Below are 19,786 nucleotides of genomic sequence, written 5' to 3'. Positions count from 1 at the left end.
ATGACGAGGTGGCCGAGTGGTTAAGGCGATGGACTGCTAATCCATTGTGCTCTGCACGCGTGGGTTCGAATCCCATCCTCGTCGATTACAGCAAGTTTCAATGTCATTGGAAATTAAGTGATATTTACTTTAATGACTGGGAAGACAATGTAGTTGTACAAGCCATGTCTTCTTTGCTGCTACTTATTTGTTTTAAATTGTGTTTTTCTGAGTATATTTTGCTAGTGTGTATGACGAGGTGGCCGAGTGGTTAAGGCGATGGACTGCTAATCCATTGTGCTCTGCACGTGTGGGTTCGAATCCCATCCTCGTCGATTACAGCAAGTTTCAATGTCATTGGAAATGAAGGGATATTTACTTTAATGACTGGGAAGACAATGTAGTTGTACAAGCCATGTCTTCTTTGCTGCTACTTATTTGTTTTAAATTGTGTTTTTCTGAGTATATTTTGCTAGTGTGTATGACGAGGTGGCCGAGTGGTTAAGGCGATGGACTGCTAATCCATTGTGCTCTGCACGCGTGGGTTCGAATCCCATCCTCGTCGATTACAGCAAGTTTCTATGTCATTGGAAATTAAGTGATATTTACTTTAATGACTGGGAAGACAATGTAGTTGTACAAGCCATGTCTTCTTTGCTGCTACTTATTTGTTTTAAATTGTGTTTTTCTGAGTATATTTCTATAGTGTGCATGACGAGGTGGCCGAGTGGTTAAGGCGATGGACTGCTAATCCATTGTGCTCTGCACGCGTGGGTTCGAATCCCATCCTCGTCGATTACAGCAAGTTTCAAGTTTCAATGTCATTGGAAATTAAGTGATATTTACTTTAATGACTGGGAAGACAATGTAGTTGTACAAGCCATGTCTTCTTTGCTGCTACTTATTTGTTTTAAATTGTGTTTTTCTGAGTATATTTCTATAGTGTGCATGACGAGGTGGCCGAGTGGTTAAGGCGATGGACTGCTAATCCATTGTGCTCTGCACGCGTGGGTTCGAATCCCATCCTCGTCGATTACAGCAAGTTTCAATGTCATTGGAAATGAAGGGATATTTACTTTAATGACTGGGAAGACAATGTAGTTGTACAAGCCATGTCTTCTTTGCTGCTACTTATTTGTTTTAAATTGTGTTTTTCTGAGTATATTTTGCTAGTGTGTATGACGAGGTGGCCGAGTGGTTAAGGCGATGGACTGCTAATCCATTGTGCTCTGCACGCGTGGGTTCGAATCCCATCCTCGTCGATTACAGCAAGTTTCTATGTCATTGGAAATTAAGTGATATTTACTTTAATGACTGGGAAGACAATGTAGTTGTACAAGCCATGTCTTCTTTGCTGCTACTTATTTGTTTTAAATTGTGTTTTTCTGAGTATATTTTGCTAGTGTGTATGACGAGGTGGCCGAGTGGTTAAGGCGATGGACTGCTAATCCATTGTGCTCTTCACGCGTGGGTTCGAATCCCATCCTCGTCGATTACAGCAAGTTTCTATGTCATTGGAAATTAAGTGATATTTACTTCAATGACTGGGAAGACAATGTAGTTGTACAAGCCATGTCTTCTTTGCTGCTACTTATTTGTTTTAAATTGTGTTTTTCTGAGTATATTTCTCTAGTGTGCATGACGAGGTGGCCGAGTGGTTAAGGCGATGGACTGCTAATCCATTGTGCTCTGCACGCGTGGGTTCGAATCCCATCCTCGTCGATTACAGCAAGTTTCAATGTCATTGGAAATTAAGGGATATTTTCTTTAATGACTGGGAAGACAATGTAGTTGTACAAGCCATGTCTTCTTTGCTGCTACTTATTTGTTTTAAATTGTGTTTTTCGGAGTATATTTTGCTAGTGTGTATGACGAGGTGGCCGAGTGGTTAAGGCGATGGACTGCTAATCCATTGTGCTCTGCACGCGTGGGTTCGAATCCCATCCTCGTCGATTACAGCAAGTTTCAATGTCATTGGAAATGAAGGGATATTTACTTTAATGACTGGGAAGACAATGTAGTTGTACAAGCCATGTCTTCTTTGCTGCTACTTATTTGTTTTAAATTGTGTTTTTCTGAGTATATTTTGCTAGTGTGTATGACGAGGTGGCCGAGTGGTTAAGGCGATGGACTGCTAATCCATTGTGCTCTGCGCGCGTGGGTTCGAATCCCATCCTCGTCGATTACAGCAAGTTTCAATGTCATTGGAAATTAAGTGATATTTACTTTAATGACTGGGAAGACAATGTAGTTGTACAAGCCATGTCTTCTTTGCTGCTACTTATTTGTTTTAAATTGTTTTTTTCTGAGTATATTTCTATAGTGTGCATGACGAGGTGGCCGAGTGGTTAAGGCGATGGACTGCTAATCCATTGTGCTCTGCACGCGTGGGTTCGAATCCCATCCTCGTCGATTACAGCAAGTTTCAATGTCATTGGAAATGAAGGGATATTTACTTTAATGACTGGGAAGACAATGTAGTTGTACAAGCCATGTCTTCTTTGCTGCTACTTATTTGTTTTAAATTGTGTTTTTCTGAGTATATTTTGCTAGTGTGTATGACGAGGTGGCCGAGTGGTTAAGGCGATGGACTGCTAATCCATTGTGCTCTGCACGCGTGGGTTCGAATCCCATCCTCGTCGATTACAGCAAGTTTCTATGTCATTGGAAATTAAGTGATATTTACTTTAATGACTGGGAAGACAATGTAGTTGTACAAGCCATGTCTTCTTTGCTGCTACTTATTTGTTTTAAATTGTGTTTTTCTGAGTATATTTCTATAGTGTGCATGACGAGGTGGCCGAGTGGTTAAGGCGATGGACTGCTAATCCATTGTGCTCTGCACGCGTGGGTTCGAATCCCATCCTCGTCGATTACAGCAAGTTTCAATGTCATTGGAAATTAAGTGATATTTACTTTAATGACTGGGAAGACAATGTAGTTGTACAAGCCATGTCTTCTTTGCTGCTACTTATTTGTTTTAAATAGTGTTTTTCTGAGTATATTTCTATAGTGTGCATGACGAGGTGGCCGAGTGGTTAAGGCGATGGACTGCTAATCCATTGTGCTCTGCACGCGTGCGTTCGAATCCCATCCTCGTCGATTACAGCAAGTTTCAATGTCATTGGAAATGAAGGGATATTTACTTTAATGACTGGGAAGACAATGTAGTTGTACAAGCCATGTCTTCTTTGCTGCTACTTATTTGTTTTAAATTGTGTTTTTCTGAGTATATTTTGCTAGTGTGTATGACGAGGTGGCCGAGTGGTTAAGGCGATGGACTGCTAATCCATTGTGCTCTGCACGCGTGGGTTCGAATCCCATCCTCGTCGATTACAGCAAGTTTCTATGTCATTGGAAATTAAGTGATATTTACTTTAATGACTGGGAAGACAATGTAGTTGTACAAGCCATGTCTTCTTTGCTGCTACTTATTTGTTTTAAATTGTGTTTTTCTGAGTATATTTTGCTAGTGTGTATGACGAGGTGGCCGAGTGGTTAAGGCGATGGACTGCTAATCCATTGTGCTCTGCACGCGTGGGTTCGAATCCCATCCTCGTCGATTACAGCAAGTTTCAATGTCATTGGAAATGAAGGGATATTTACTTTAATGACTGGGAAGACAATGTAGTTGTACAAGCCATGTCTTCTTTGCTGCTACTTATTTGTTTTAAATTGTGTTTTTCTGAGTATATTTTGCTAGTGTGTATGACGAGGTGGCCGAGTGGTTAAGGCGATGGACTGCTAATCCATTGTGCTCTGCACGCGTGGGTTCGAATCCCATCCTCGTCGATTACAGCAAGTTTCTATGTCATTGGAAATTAAGTGATATTTACTTTAATGACTGGGAAGACAATGTAGTTGTACAAGCCATGTCTTCTTTGCTGCTACTTATTTGTTTTAAATTGTGTTTTTCTGAGTATATTTCTCTAGTGTGCATGACGAGGTGGCCGAGTGGTTAAGGCGATGGACTGCTAATCCATTGTGCTCTGCACGCGTGGGTTCGAATCCCATCCTCGTCGATTACAGCAAGTTTCAATGTCATTGGAAATTAAGGGATATTTTCTTTAATGACTGGGAAGACAATGTAGTTGTACAAGCCATGTCTTCTTTGCTGCTACTTATTTGTTTTAAATTGTGTTTTTCTGAGTATATTTTGCTAGTGTGTATGACGAGGTGGCCGAGTGGTTAAGGCGATGGACTGCTAATCCATTGTGCTCTGCACGCGTGGGTTCGAATCCCATCCTCGTCGATTACAGCAAGTTTCAATGTCATTGGAAATGAAGGGATATTTACTTTAATGACTGGGAAGACAATGTAGTTGTACAAGCCATGTCTTCTTTGCTGCTACTTATTTGTTTTAAATTGTGTTTTTCTGAGTATATTTTGCTTGTGTGTATGACGAGGTGGCCGAGTGGTTAAGGAGATGGACTGCTAATCCATTGTGCTCTGCACGCGTGGGTTCTAATCCCATCCTCGTCGATTACAGCAAGTTTCTATGTCATTGGAAATTAAGTGATATTTACTTTAATGACTGGGAAGACAATGTAGTTGTACAAGCCAAGTCTTCTTTGCTGCTACTTATTTGTTTTAAATTGTGTTTTTCTGAGTATATTTTGCTAGTGTGCATGACGAGGTGGCCGAGTGGTTAAGGCGATGGACTGCTAATCCATTGTGCTCTGCACGCGTGGGTTCGAATCCCATCCTCGTCGATTACAGCAAGTTTCAATGTCATTGGAAATGAAGGGATATTTACTTTAATGACTGGGAAGACAATGTAGTTGTACAAGCCATGTCTTCTTTGCTGCTACTTATTTGTTTTAAATTGTGTTTTTCTGAGTATATTTTGCTTGTGTGTATGACGAGGTGGCCGAGTGGTTAAGGAGATGGACTGCTAATCCATTGTGCTCTGCACGCGTGGGTTCGAATCCCATCCTCTTCGATTACAGCAAGTTTCTATGTCATTGGAAATTAAGTGATATTTACTTTATTGACTGGGAAGACAATGTAGTTGTACAAGCCAAGTCTTCTTTGCTGCTACTTATTTGTTTTAAATTGTGTTTTTCTGAGTATATTTTGCTAGTGTGTATGACGAGGTGGCCGAGTGGTTAAGGGGATGGACTGCTAATCCATTGTGCTCTGCACACGTGGGTTCGAATCCCATCCTCGTCGATTACAGCAAGTTTCTATGTCATTGGAAATTAAGTGATATTTACTTTAATGACTGGGAAGACAATGTAGTTGTACAAGCCATGTCTTCTTTGCTGCTACTTATTTGTTTTAAATTGTGTTTTTCTGAGTATATTTTGCTAGTGTGTATGACGAGGTGGCCGAGTGGTTAAGGCGATGGACTGCTAATCCATTGTGCTCTGCACGCGTGGGTTCGAATCCCATCCTCGTCGATTACAGCAAGTTTCAATGTCATTGGAAATGAAGGGATATTTACTTTACTGACTGGGAAGACAATGTAATGGCATGTTGCCATAGTTGTACACGCCATGTCTTCTTTGCTGCTACTTATTTGTGTGGTTTGTGTGTGTGTGTGTGTGTGTGTGTGTGTGTGTGTGTGTGTGTGTTTTTGCGAATGCTTTGGGATGACTGTGTCAGTAGGGAAGTGGGGCAGTAGCAGTAATATAACTAATACATGTCAGCTGGGTGGGACTCTCTATCCTAGCCTTTGACCCACATATAAAAGCCCTGTGTGTTTCCACTTGAGACTGGCCATGGCAGTTAACAAGACACACATGTACAAACACACACTGCAATATCCTCAGTGTTCATTTAACTCAGAAAGTGGAACCGAATGTGTCCATTCAGATATTGAAAAATGAAGGATTTTGCGGTGTACTCTTTACGGTGTTTCTTAATGAACACAACGCAACGCACGCACGCAAGCATGCACCAGTGGCGAATGCAGGAATTAATTATTGCCTTGGCCTGGGAATATCTGCCTGGGCATAATTTTTTTATTAATTAATATGCATTTTTGCCTTCAATTTCCTAAAAATGGTAGGTGTCAGAACTGAGAACTGCATTTAAATTAACTATTTACTGGACAATACAATTAACCAACCAACCAGCCAACCAATACAACTGCACAACACACCAACCAACACACCAACCAATACAACTGGACAACACACCAACCAACACACCAACCAATACAACTGGACAACACACCAACCAACACACCAACCAATACAACTGGACAACACACCAACCAATAAATCTGGACAACAGACAAACCAATACAACTGGACAACACACCAACCAATACAACTGGACAACAGACAAACCAATACAACTGGACAACACACCAACCAATACAACTGGACAACACACCAACCAATACAACTGGACAACACACCAACCAATACAACTGGACAACACACCAACCAATACAACTGGACAACACACCAACCAATACAACTGGACAACACACCAACCAATACAACTGGACAACACACCAACCAATACAACTGGACAACACACCAACCAATACAATTGGACAACACACCAACCAATACAACTGGACAACACACCAACCAATACAACTGGACAACACACAAACCAATACAACTGGACAACACACCAACCAATACAATTGGACAACACACCAACCAATACAACTGGACAACACACCAACCAATACAACTGGTCCAACACACCAACCAATACAATTGGACAACACACCAACCAATACAACTGGACAACACACCAACCAATACAACTGGTCCAACACACCAACCAATACAACTGGACAACACACCAACCAATACAACTGGACAACACACCAACCAATACAACTGGACAACACACCAACCAATACAATTGGACAACACACCAACCAATACAACTGGACAACACACCAACCAATACAACTGGTCCAACACACCAACCAATACAACTGGACAACACACCAACCAATACAATTGGACAACACACCAACCAATACAATTGGACAACACACCAACCAATACAACTGGACAACACACCAACCAATACAACTGGTCCAACACACCAACCAATACAATTGGACAACACACCAACCAATACAACTGGACAACACACCAACCAATACAACTGGTCCAACACACCAACCAATACAACTGGACAACACACCAACCAATACAACTGGACAACACACCAACCAATACAACTGGACAACACACCAACCAATACAATTGGACAACACACCAACCAATACAACTGGACAACACACCAACCAATACAACTGGTCCAACACACCAACCAATACAACTGGACAACACACCAACCAATACAATTGGACAATACACCAACCAATACAACTGGTCCAACACACCAACCAATACAACTGGACAACACACCAACCAATACAATTGGACAATACACCAACCAATACAACTGGACAACACACCAACCAATACAACTGGACAACACACCAACCAATACAACTGGACAACACACCAACCAATACAACTGGACAACACACCAACCAATACAATTGGACAATACACCAACCAAGACGATTTGATTTGGTTGTGAAGAAATGTATTACAACCAATAAGGAACCAATAAAGAAATGTTTACTTTATCAAAGCATCCTCCTCCATTTTTTTTAACTCTCAAAAACAACTCTGCTCACAGACAGGTGCAAGCGCATCTGTAACTATGGATGCTGTCTTGGTACAACCACATTTTCTTTTGCAATATCAGAGTCTGAAAACATGACATGATGCTTATTGCCACAGTCTTCTGATCTGTATGACTGGGTGTGTTGTTGCACTGTGTGGTATAAACACTAGTTATTTCAGCTGCTGTTACCTTATGGCTTAACTCACACCTGCACAACAGAGACTTGTTACTTACTTGTTTCCAACAATGTTGTATGCTAGATGCAAAGGTGTGAGTGAGGCCTAAGGCCTGACTCACACGTGCACAACAGATTGATGTATAGCTGATGCATGAGACTTGTTTACTTGATGCAAGCTCACAATTCATTTCCAATGGGAGTCACAGTCATTTTTGTTGTATGAGCGGGAGGGAGCAGTCGAAACACAGCCGAAAGCCGTACAACAAAAATGTTGTGTCAAACCATGTGACTTCCATTGGAAATGCATTGCATCAGTAAACAAGTCTCATACATCTAGCATGCATCAATGTTGTATGCTAGATCGAAAGGTGTGAGTGAAGCCGACGGCTTCAACACAAAACACCCAGTATTTTTCGTCTGGGCCGAGTTAAGAAATACCTGGGCCCAGGCCCAGGTAGGACCAGGTGTGCACGCTCGCTCGCTCGCACGCACGCACGTGCATGCATAGACAGATCAACATACAGTAAATTCAAAATATGACTGTATGTATCAAGTAGCATGCATTTATTTATTTGCGTGTGTGTGTGTGTGTGTGTGTGTGTGTGTGTGTGTGTGTGTGTGTGTGTGCGAGCGTGCGTGCGTGCGTGCGTCTTAGTGGTATACACATGGTGAACAGCGCTACACCTTTGAAGTGCACTAGCAGAGAAAGCAAAGAGAGTTGTGATTTTGGGCTCACTTTGATGAAATGGACAAATTTATAGGAATGCAAGCTTCACATTAATCTCTTTGAAGCTGCAGACGCAGATACAATCCGACTGCAAAACATCAATGTCAGGATGATTCAGAGGCAGGTATGTGTTAGCAGGAGAAGTCATAAAGTAACAAACAGTACAGTATGTTGGCAGTGGAACCATGAGAAAGCATAGAATATTCTTCATGTTATATTTTATTTTTCTCCCAATGTAGTCATTATGCCACTTCCCAGCACCCCCATGTAGTTATTATGCCACTTCCCAGACAGATGTCTGTCTGTCCAAATATACAACCAGAAATACTGATGTACGTCAGGACTGGGGTCAAATCGCTTTGCAGGTTGCTGACCTGTGCTGATCATCAATGTGGTGGGATGGAAAAGGGACAGGATGGTACTGTACATAACCTTGACAGACAGTCACCCCATGACTGATGTGTGTGTACAGTATGCAATTAGACGAGATTAAATTAGATAATTCTTACCTAGTCCGGTTACTGTGATCCTGGCCTGAGTGTGGATGGTGCCAAAGTGATTGTGGGCCTCACACACGTAGACCCCTTCATCATCTACCCATAAGTCTGACAGAAAGAGTTACAGCCTGAGGTTAGAGTGTGAATGGGTGGGTCATAATGTGCACTATGTGTCCATTTCAATCTGTATGTGGAACTCACTGGTGATGCGCAGCTCCCCTCTGTTCTGTGTGATGGTGCTGAGTGTGTGGGGTCTGTTGGAGAGAGCCGAGCCGTCCTGTCTCCTCCAGGTGACCTGCGGTTCAGGGTAACCCTGCACGTGACACGACAGGGTGACGTTGGAGCCGATGTTCCGCGCCACATCGGATGGCTCTTGTGTGAATGCGGGTGCAGCTGTGGTCAAGATCAACATGTCACTCAGAGGTCATAAAGTTTAGGAAAATCTGTCCATCTGTATCACATTCTTTCTATTCTACAGACAATGAACCTGTCCATCACACAGGCTGGAGGACTGGACTGGCTCACACCAGCCATTCATAAATTCCTATCAAAGTTAGCATCTTCACTTCTTCAATTGAGGCGTTGTTGCCATGATTTAACACTTTTATGCCCCAGAACTTTTCAAAATAAAGACACTAGAGTGCCCAGCAGATGAGGCAGATTTTACTCTGAAAAGCCCCGACCTTGCATTTTCCCCCAAAACCAGGAGGTACTGTATAATGTTCCATTACTACCTTGCGCTAATAAGTCTCTCTCTAGAAGCGTTAATATTCCAAACGAGATGCTTGGTTAAGTCAGACATTAGGACAGAACATCGCCAATGCTGCAATACTGCCTCATCAAAGATGGTATGGTGACTTTATATATTGTCAATTACTTGCATGAGAGGGGGAGAGGTGGTGGAGTTAGCTGCTTTAACATACAGTTTGAGGGTCAAATGCGGTTAAGGTTTTGTCAGAAGCGCTTGGTAACAAGACAAACTAATTTACAAAAAATTAATTAATTAATCAACGAATGAATGAATGAATGAAGGGTTAATTCCATTCTTTGTATGTTTTACTAAGCAACTCCAAAGCATAACACAGATTGCTTGATCAGAATCACATGTTGGTTACAATACAAATATGCAACAAAAGATTACGGGCTGTATTTTGCGTGTCTTAAGTACCAGGTCTTATTCCCTAACTTGAGTAAACTAAAGACCTGGAGGCGTGATCAATGCCATTTGGCTATTGCATTGACCACGCCTCCAGGTCTTTAGTTTACTCAAGTTAGGGAATAAGACCTGGTACTTAAGACACGCAAAATACAGCCCTACTACTCATAATTACTTTAAAGATGTAAAGCAATATAAAATAATTTAGGACTAAGGCTGATTCTAAAAATGGCTTCTAATTTCTAAATAATGAACTAAGTTTTCTGAAAATATAATCTGTGCAGTATTTCTTTCTTTTCAAAATCTTTTTATTCAAGTTTTTGTGACAAGCCCAGGGGGAAGTATTAAACAGACATAGTATTTCGAGTAAGTAAATCACTAAAGATTTAAAATTGTGTTGCGAACCTCACCTCCCACATCCAGAGAGATCTTCCCTGATGATGTGCCAGCAGGGTTGACAGCTACACAGGTGTAGTCCCCAGCATCAATATTCCGAGTCTCCGCAATAGTAAGAGTCCCTCCCATGACATCGATGTCAATGAAGGATGACGGACTCAACCGGAGGTCTCCTGGAGATCAAGAGAAAACCATGCAGTTATGTCTGGGTCAACCGAGGGTTTTACAGGATAGTAATCAATGCTACAATAAGACCTTTATTGATCCCGTTGGGGAAATCAAGGCGCCAAGTTAAAAGCAGATTATAGAGCATGGGGAAGAAAATGTACTGTAGATACACTACAGTACAGCACTTACCCTAAACCCCCTTAGATAGCATTTCTGTAGACTTAGATAGCATTTGATACAGACTTATAGCATGTTATGTATAAAGCACTATAATTGCATTGTATGTAGTCATAGCACGTCATAGTACATATGTATAGCATAGTATAGTATATATGTATAGTTTCATTATATAGATATTCCACTGTTTCATGATAAATGCTTTTTATGTGATATATTCCCATGCTTTTTGTTTTTGTTCTTGCTTAATGTAAGTCGCTCTGGATTAAGAGAGTCTGCTAAATGCCTAAATTGGAAATTGTAATACAGCATGTTGAAGACACAGTCAAGGCAACACCATCAGTAAGGTGACAAAAAATAAAAGTTTATATATAAATATATAATGTCATGTAATGTAATAATGCCATGTAATGTGAGGAACCTATGAACAGCACATTTCTGACAATACCTTTGTTCATTGCTTTCTGTACATTTTCTGCCTCACTGTCCTTAGGCAGGATATGCTGATCCACAGAGTCAGCCAGTGTGCGTGCGTGCGTGCGTGCGTGTGTGCGTGCGTGCGCATGTGTCTTACCTTTGTGCCACCAGATCTCAGGCTTGGGGATTCCAGAGCTTGAGCAGGCCATCACTGTTGTCTCTCCGAGACCAATGAGAATCTCGCTCAGTGCCACCGTCACCACAGGAGATTCTAATGGAGAGAAAGCAGGTTGTGTCAGTGAGCGACTGCCTTACACAAAGAGAAGCAACATTGTAGTACACAGTGAACATTAACACATTCCGGACGGGAATCCCTTTTGGTGTTTCAAGCATTATGCGGCTGTGCATTAGTGCAGCTGTGGCTCAGGAGGTAGAGCAGGTCGTCCAATGATCCCTCGGTCGGTGGTTTGAATCCTGGCTCCACATGTCAAAGCGTCTTTTGGCCAGACACTGAACCCTACATTGCCTCCAATGAGTTGGTGTGTGTGAATGTGGGAAGTGAGGACACTTCACCTCCCAAATGTATGAATGAACACAATACAGCACTTGGAAAAGCACTATAAAAATGCATTTCAATACGTCATAAATTATTTTAGCTATTGAAAATAGCAGATCTATAAGCTCATAGCATGGCACCGAGTTCCACGCTACAAGCTTGTAGATCTTCGGCGCAAATCTTTGAATATATATTCTTTCAGAGCAAATGTTTTCAGATGGGGGTCCGTGGCCAAATACAGATAATTATGGGGGTCCTTGACATGAAAAAGGTTGAGCACCACTGACATAGAAACATAGGTTTTTCAGAAAACATTTTTTTAGAATCAGCCTCAGGTCTAACATGCATACGCATTACATACAACGTCGCACATGCCTCCATATATTTCATTGTGTGTCTTTCTATATTACTGTATGTTTCTACTCACCAATGTAAGTGAGGATGGAGCTCTGTGTGTCTGTTCCTGCTTGGTTGCTGGCCAGACAGCCATACACGCCACCATCTTTCTGCTCCATGTTTCGTATAACCAGGGTCCCATCAGCCGTCATCCTGTATCTTCAGCGGGACGGTGGATGAGAGCAACATACAGTTCTCAGTTATTAACACTTTATTTTGAAAAAACCCAAATTCAGCCCAAATGAACCGGAAGCAAAATCGCCTAAAGCGCAAGGTAGAGATGATCTTTTAAGTAAGGACTTCTGACCGTCTCATGTTATAAAAGAAACTATAGGGTCACAATAGGGTCTGCCTACTCTCTTTCAGAATAAAGGATAGAATATGCAATATGTAACAAGCTCCTACAAACACACACAAGCTCTTATACACACTGTATAAAAAAATGAGAATTGTACAGGAGAGCACCTGTAATGAATGTACCTGTTAGAACTTGTGATGAACATGTCGTTGTGGGTCCACACTAGGCGGGGTGAAGGGTAGCCACTGGCTGTGCATCTTATCCTCACTTCCTGTCCTGTCACAAAGGTCTGATTCCGAGGTTCCACTGAAACCCTGGGGGGTTCTAAATTACAAGAAGGAAGAAGCAAGCAATATACCAATTATTCTAATGATTCGCTAAAATCACAAAGTTAACTAATCAATCAATAGTGTCATGGATGTAGACAGAGTCAAACCCAAGTGCAGAGTAACAACAAACAAGTAGTAGATAAGTAGATAATAAAGTATTTAATAAAGAATAAGGCAGATCTTACACGGAAGTAGTAGGCAGGAATCAGGCAATTGCAGAATGACAATGCATGTCAAAACAGGAATCCACAGACAAGCAACCATGACAACAAACTATGAACTGACAATGAGTGTTTGTGAAGAGTCCAGTTTTATAGGAGCAGGTTGATTGGCAAAGTGTTCACAGGTGGGCTGACGAGGGAGTTGAAGACAGGTGTGTAAATGGGACTGCAGTGTGGTGGAAATGAATGTGGGAGTGGCCTGGCCATGGTGGAGTCACAGACTGAGGGGGAGAGAGAATGTGACAATAGTACTGAAAGGATGTCCTTAACATGTATGTAGTTTGGTGTGGGGGGAACCAAGAGCACCTGATCTGCATTTCATTGGTTGTTTAACATGCCCAGAAACCCACACAATGTCTTAAATGCAACTCCATCCATTGCTCTAATGAAATTGACCCTTCAAGGGCAGAGGGAAAAAGTCAACAACTATTTCCACTCAAGAGGCACTTGGCTAGAATGCTTTGTGATTTTACGTTTACTGTGCCAGCCCCACATGGTGGTATTCCGTAAAAATTGGTGACCCATTAAATACTGTGATTTCCGTTTCAACACCGCACTCCACTTCATACACTGTCCCTGATACTGTGCAAGTCACCACTTGCATGACTTATAAAGCTAGAACATGCCAACTCCACACAGAAAGGCCCCAGTCGGGGCAGAAGCCAGGACGGTGATAACCACTGAGCCACCCTGTTACCAAGGTATTTGCTTTGATTTGGACCCTGAAGCGATGTTCAACAACAAGATTAATTTAGGTTCCATCATAAGATGTAACAGAGCATTTCTTTCACTTTCACTTCAGCAGGAAGAACGATATCTGTAACTACAACCAATAATGTTTCACGGCACATCTTTCACACACATTTCTCCTTTTATTGGTAAAACAGTGAACAATATTGAATCCAGACCTCGTAAAGCCATGGATGGAATCCGCTCTGATTTTCCAATTGATTCATGATGTGTAACTCATTCTTAAAAGCCTGCGTTTTCCCTATCTTATCCTTTGCTGACTGCCAGCAGCATCTCCAAGAGTTTCTGCTATTTCCAACTCATAGAAATAGAAAACACAATCCAAGAACAAGCTTAAAACCGCTTAAGGTCCTTACTACCGTATTAATATACTAGTGCTTCGTTCCTTCTACAGCAAATATCTTCGCTGAAAATACCTGAAAATACCTGAAGCTTACAACAGCAGTACGTTCCCAGGTAATACTTCCCAATTGGCATATGCACGTCAATCATAGTTATGTACAATTTAGGCATTTAGCAGAATGTACTATGTACAGTAGTATCAGGACTCCTCTCAATCATTTGTGCCATTTCCCCTTTTCCATTTCACCATGTTGAAAAGGAGCTTAAACCAATGAGGAAGGAATTTAAACCCCATGAGTGCAGAGCACAATGGATTAGCATTCCCCATCGCCTTAAACACTGGGCCACATCATATACTTTTTAAAAAAATACAAAAAAATAAAATAAAAAACGTTTTGTCTGTATTTCTCTTGTCTGTCTAAGATTAAGAATCACCAGGCTTTCTAATGCGAGCCTGGTTTGAGGCCTGGACGTCACAGCAAAAAATATCCCACTTTCAATAGTGGTCTATAATTGGTCACCCACAACTCAACTGGGGTGAGCGAAATGTCATTCAAACCGAGGAGTGCCAGACCAATCTGCCCAGGGCTATTGGCGATGTACATGCAGATTAATGGTTTTAGATGCAATTAACCAAAAACTGACATCCTCCTACGCACACAGACAAATCCTCAGATCAGAGAGATCTGCTATTTTCGCCGAATCTTCACCCCAGAACACTTCAAGTGGTCAATTCCATTTCAAAAATCAAATTCTGGTTCTTGTAGCAATTTGTAACAACTCTAAAGAGTGATGTATCTGTTTCCATGGCTGAAAGGAAGACAGTGAGGCGGCCGATTCATTCTTTGCATACCATGAGTCAGTTCTACAGTAGGACAGCTTCTCTGTCTGGATAGGCTCAGAGAAGGCACAGGGCGATAGAGAGAGAGAGGGTTCAAAAGGCTGAATAGATACACATTACAGTACAGTAGCTGTGAAGGAATGTGGAGTTGGTGTGAGGCAATACCCAATCCATCATGACTTCAAGCACAAGCAAACGCCACGTTTTGAAAGATATATCATGAATTTACCAGATGTTGCAAAAAGAAAAACGTCGACACATTTGAAATATTAGAACCTTGACCCAAAAAGAAAATTGAAAATTCCTTGACATAGAATCATGTCAGTGGTTAATATAAGCTGCACCCAAGGCTATAATGTGCTTGCTGTACCACAGCAGCCAACAGTAAGGGTCCAGAAGGTCACAGGAGGTAGAAAGACGTAAGTAAAGGAAGTAAAAAAAAAAAAAAAGGTGCTCAAACGGGATCAAGATATAGAAAATAACAACAGACGATCCCGGCACTCATGAGTCAGTTTAATTAAAAGGCAACTACCAGGGGGAAAGGGGTCAAATTAGTAAGGGTCGACAGTTCAAATGTAGGGCGCTTTGCAGGTAGTTTACAGCCTACAATGCAAAATCTGAATGTTAATTTAACTAAACCTTTAAGACCTTTCATTTTTTTCAGCAATAGGAGCCGTTACATTATGCGCTGTTATTACATTGTGATTATTACAGTACATCCTATATATTAAAATTGGTTTAAGGAAGGACCGGCGGGAGGACACGTTGTCATGCTCATGTCATTACGTGGTCACGGCGTCACGCCCATGTAACCATGACTCAGCTATAACCATATAAGGAGTTCCCAATTAAGCTATGCCCCGAATATGAAGTGTGTGCCAAATATGTGTGTTGTCTAACCTCAATGTGCTGTCAAGACATCAGGTGCAAACAAATCAGTCAGCTGTATGGGCACAAAACAGGACATGCCCATATAATGGTAAATGGTGCATTTATCACCTTTATCCAAGGCGCTTTATAGATATTGTGCATTACATTCACCCATTCACACACACATTCATACACTGAAGCCAGAGGAAACCATGCAAGGCACCAAACTGCACATCGGGAGCAATTATGGGTTCAGAGTCTTGCTCGAGGACATTTGGACACTAACTCTGGGGGAGCCTGGGTTTGAACTGGGAACCGTGCGTTCATCCAGTCACTCTACCTGGGGATATACTGATGAAATCAGGGATCTCTCCACATAGGGGCATAAAAGGACTGACAGATACAAAGAACTCCATTTATGGGAATGTCAGTGGAATCGGTGATATATGGGCCGGATAGTGGCACGAACCTCTAGTTCCTGTAGTTTAAAATCCGTTATTACGTTATGTGCTCATGAGTATATTACATTATGAGCAGATATTTACATTATGAACTTTTGAACAAACATTAATTGACAATGGATGGAGAATTCACGTCATATGTAGACGAGCAAATCGGCTACTTTTGTCCTCAATTTCCATTGACAATGCGTGCGTGCGTGCGTGCGTGCGTGAGGGGGGGTAATGTGTTTGTACTCAAAGGGAAATGCATAGTTTTACCCTTACTCAGAAGCTTTTTGCCAATCCCGCCATTGAGCTGTACTTCCATCTGTCCCTTCCTCCATCTCTCCTATTATATCACTGCTCACTCCCTTCATCTCATTTTCTATGCTCGTTCCCTCTGTACCTTCATTCGTTCATCCCTTTCTGCCTGCCTCTGTTCTCTGCCGCATGCTTAATTCATACGCCGTCACACAACACAGGTTGTAGATCTATTTGCGGTGTGTGACAGCGGCACATGACAAAATATAAGTTGGGCTTTAGTGCTCAGCAGACCACTGGCCCACCACTTCAAAGTGAGGCTAATAACTAGGAAGGGCCTGACCAAGGGGTAATTAGAAAACCCCTAGGGGTTGCTGACAGCTGTTCAGGACAGAGAGAGAGCGAGTAAGGGAGAAATAGGAAGAGAGAGAAAGAAATAGAGAGAGAAATGGGGCAGAGTGAGAGGGCAGAAGAAAACCATGAAATTGCCAGCTGAAAATGTGATACCAAAAGAGACAAACAAAAAGGTGTGACAGCAGCATAATAGAGAAAGCAGTAGGGAAATAAATGTATAATCGCACACACACAAGTGCGAACATGCCAACACAGAAAAATGAGGGAAAAAAGGAAATAGTCCACCCAAGTCTGGGAAATTGTTTTAGGTCATTTGAGCAACGTATCACTCAATGACATGAGGCAAATGACAGGGCAAGCTGGTGGGGCTCCCCTACAAACATGTCTGCATGAGTACCAGAATTAAAGCCTTTAGCTTCATACTCAGTGCCATGAAGGCTGTGCAAAGCCAGGAAATAGTTTTGTTCCAATCAAAGACTGTGACATCCAAACATTGATACATTTCCTATCTAATATCTGTGTCAGACTATTTTGGTATATTTTATCACTGTATTACATCGCCATTTCCTGGCCAAGAGTGATAGAGATAGCTGGCCATACTTTCTCTTCCATCACTCTGACTGAATGTGTTCCTGATTCAGTGTCAGTGAAGTGTTAGAAACAGGACTATAGGAGCTGTCCACAGATGGCAAAGTTGAGCGTTGCGCTGCCTGAACGTGAGACTTAAATCATTTTCACACATTCAAAAAACCATTAAGGTGAGTTATAGAGAGAGGTTGGGGTAGTGGCGTGAGGGGGGGGGGGGAGTTGGGAGTTTTGGTTTGCAAAGAGTCCATTCCTCCACAGTGTGTGACACTTGAGTCTGTGTATGTGCAGGCAGGCAGGCAGGCGCACACGCACGCACGCACGCACGCACGCACGCACGCACGCACGCACGCATGCACACACACACACACACACACACATACACACACACACACACACACACACCTTGCACAAGGAGGTAGACTTTTTCTGTGGCCGGTCCTCCCTCGTTGGTGGCGATACACTCGTACCAGCCCGCGTGGTCCGGTGTCACCGTGTGCACTTCCAGGGAGAGGTTGGCGAGGATGCGTGCCCGTGGGTCCAGCCTGACGTCCTGACCTCCTCTCAGCCAGGTGAGGTTGAAGCTGACCGTGCTGACAACATGGCAGCTGAGGACAGCACTGGAGCCAGGGGAGACGGTCACATTGCCCTCCACTGTGATGGCCGGGGGGGGCTCTGAAGGAGGCAGGACACAAGAAAGACCATATTCAGACAGTGGTCTTTTTGCTCTTACATCATTCACCCCCGAAATATAGCAATGTGTGCATACTGCGTGTGTGTGTGTGTGTGTGTGTGTGTGTGTGTGTGTGTGTGTGTGTGTGTGTGTGTGTGTGTGTGTGTGTGTGTGTGTGTGTGTGCATACTGTGGTCTGGAGTAGGCTACATCAAATCTGTCTTAGTTGTGTGAACGTTTTGGAATCTTGGAATTAGAGATTGATGTTTATGTTCAGCATTCATCAGACCTGCGAATCTCTCTCTCTCTCTCTCTCTCTCTCTCTCTCTCCTGTAGAAGCTACTTATTTCTCTCTCTCACTCCTATAGAACCTACTTATGTATCTCTCTCTCTCCTATAGAACCTACTTATGTATCTCTCTCTCTCCTATAGAAGCTACTTATTTCTCTCCCTCTTTTACTTTGTTCTGGACAAGGTTCGCCCACTCATCACAGACAAGACTCTCATCCCCTGAGCCTAAACCTATCGTCAATCATTCTTCAGAGGTGAGCCAGAGCTATGCAAGGAAGGGAAAATAGAGGGAGGACAGAGACAGGGGGGGGGGGGGGGGTTAGAGCCTAGAGGGAGCTCGATCTGGCCTTGACATAAGGAGGAGGATGCTGGGGATTTCAATAAGGTTCCCCGGGATTAGAATGACATACATTTGGGAGATTACAGGATGTGAAGGTGTTTGTGTGTGCGTGTAGTGTACGTGAGAGCATACACGTACAGGTGTCCGTGTGTGCAAACTGTGCATGCGTTTACGTGTGTGTGTGCGTTTGCACATTCATTCATTAATTTATTTGTGTTTGTGTGTGTGTGTGTGTGTGTGTGTGTGTGTGTGTGTGTGTGTGTGTGTGTGTGTGTGTGTGTGTGTGTGTGTGTGTGTGTGTGTGTGTGTGTGTGTGTGTGTGTGTGTGAGAGTATAAGTGATTGTTCATACAGTATGTTTATGTGTGTGCTTGCATGCATGCGTATATTTGTGTTTTTGTTTGTTGGTCTCACTGGCCCAGGGACAATGCTTTGAGCACTGCTTGAGTGGATGAGTTGACCGATCTGGTTTGAGTTTAGATAACAACAGTTTGTGGGAGCCAAGTCTTCACATGTTTCAGAGCTGTCATCAGAGGCTACGCTCAGTGAAGCCAAGACCCCTCCTATCTGTACCATCTCTCTTCTTTTCTTTAAGGTAAGTGGGACATATTTATACTTAGTATTGTCTTGCACTGATAATTTATTATTGTATGAGCCTGTGTTGTCTTTTTTAACTAGGAGAAACGTAATTTCGTTTTTTTCTGCTGCTACAGTTGGAAATAATGACAAAATAAAGCAATCTTGAATCTTAAAGTGATGTGTTACATCCACACTGTAAAAACATGAATGTTCATTTAATTCTGAGAACAATAACATACAGCACAGGATGTCTCTCGCAGATCTCTCTCTGCACTTTCTCATTCTCATTCTCATTCTCTCTCTCTCTCTCTCTCTCTCTCTCTCTCTCTCTCTCTCTCTCTCTTGGCTCT

General features: G+C 42.4%; 1 protein-coding gene across 2 annotated transcripts in view; it reads right to left on the bottom strand.

Moving 5' to 3' along the window:
- Positions 1-19,786, bottom strand: part of hmcn1 (hemicentin 1) — a 221,896-nt gene that overhangs the window by 160,150 nt on the left and 41,960 nt on the right. For both annotated transcript variants that reach the window (XM_080769794.1, XM_080769795.1), the window contains exons 11-17: positions 17,961-18,230; positions 12,745-12,886; positions 12,296-12,423; positions 11,470-11,583; positions 10,565-10,723; positions 9,200-9,391; positions 9,011-9,106 (exon numbers count right to left, since the gene is read on the bottom strand). In XM_080769794.1, the coding sequence (XP_080625920.1) occupies positions 9,011-9,106; positions 9,200-9,391; positions 10,565-10,723; positions 11,470-11,583; positions 12,296-12,423; positions 12,745-12,886; positions 17,961-18,230 (1,101 nt within the window). The remainder of the gene's footprint in view (positions 1-9,010; positions 9,107-9,199; positions 9,392-10,564; positions 10,724-11,469; positions 11,584-12,295; positions 12,424-12,744; positions 12,887-17,960; positions 18,231-19,786) is intronic.

The sequence above is a fragment of the Protomyctophum bolini genome (genome assembly GCF_963924005.1).
Source record: "Protomyctophum bolini genome assembly, chromosome: 8".
In the NCBI taxonomy this organism is placed as follows: domain Eukaryota; kingdom Metazoa; phylum Chordata; class Actinopteri; order Myctophiformes; family Myctophidae; genus Protomyctophum; species Protomyctophum bolini.
This window is presented reverse-complemented; position numbering and strand designations above follow the sequence as displayed.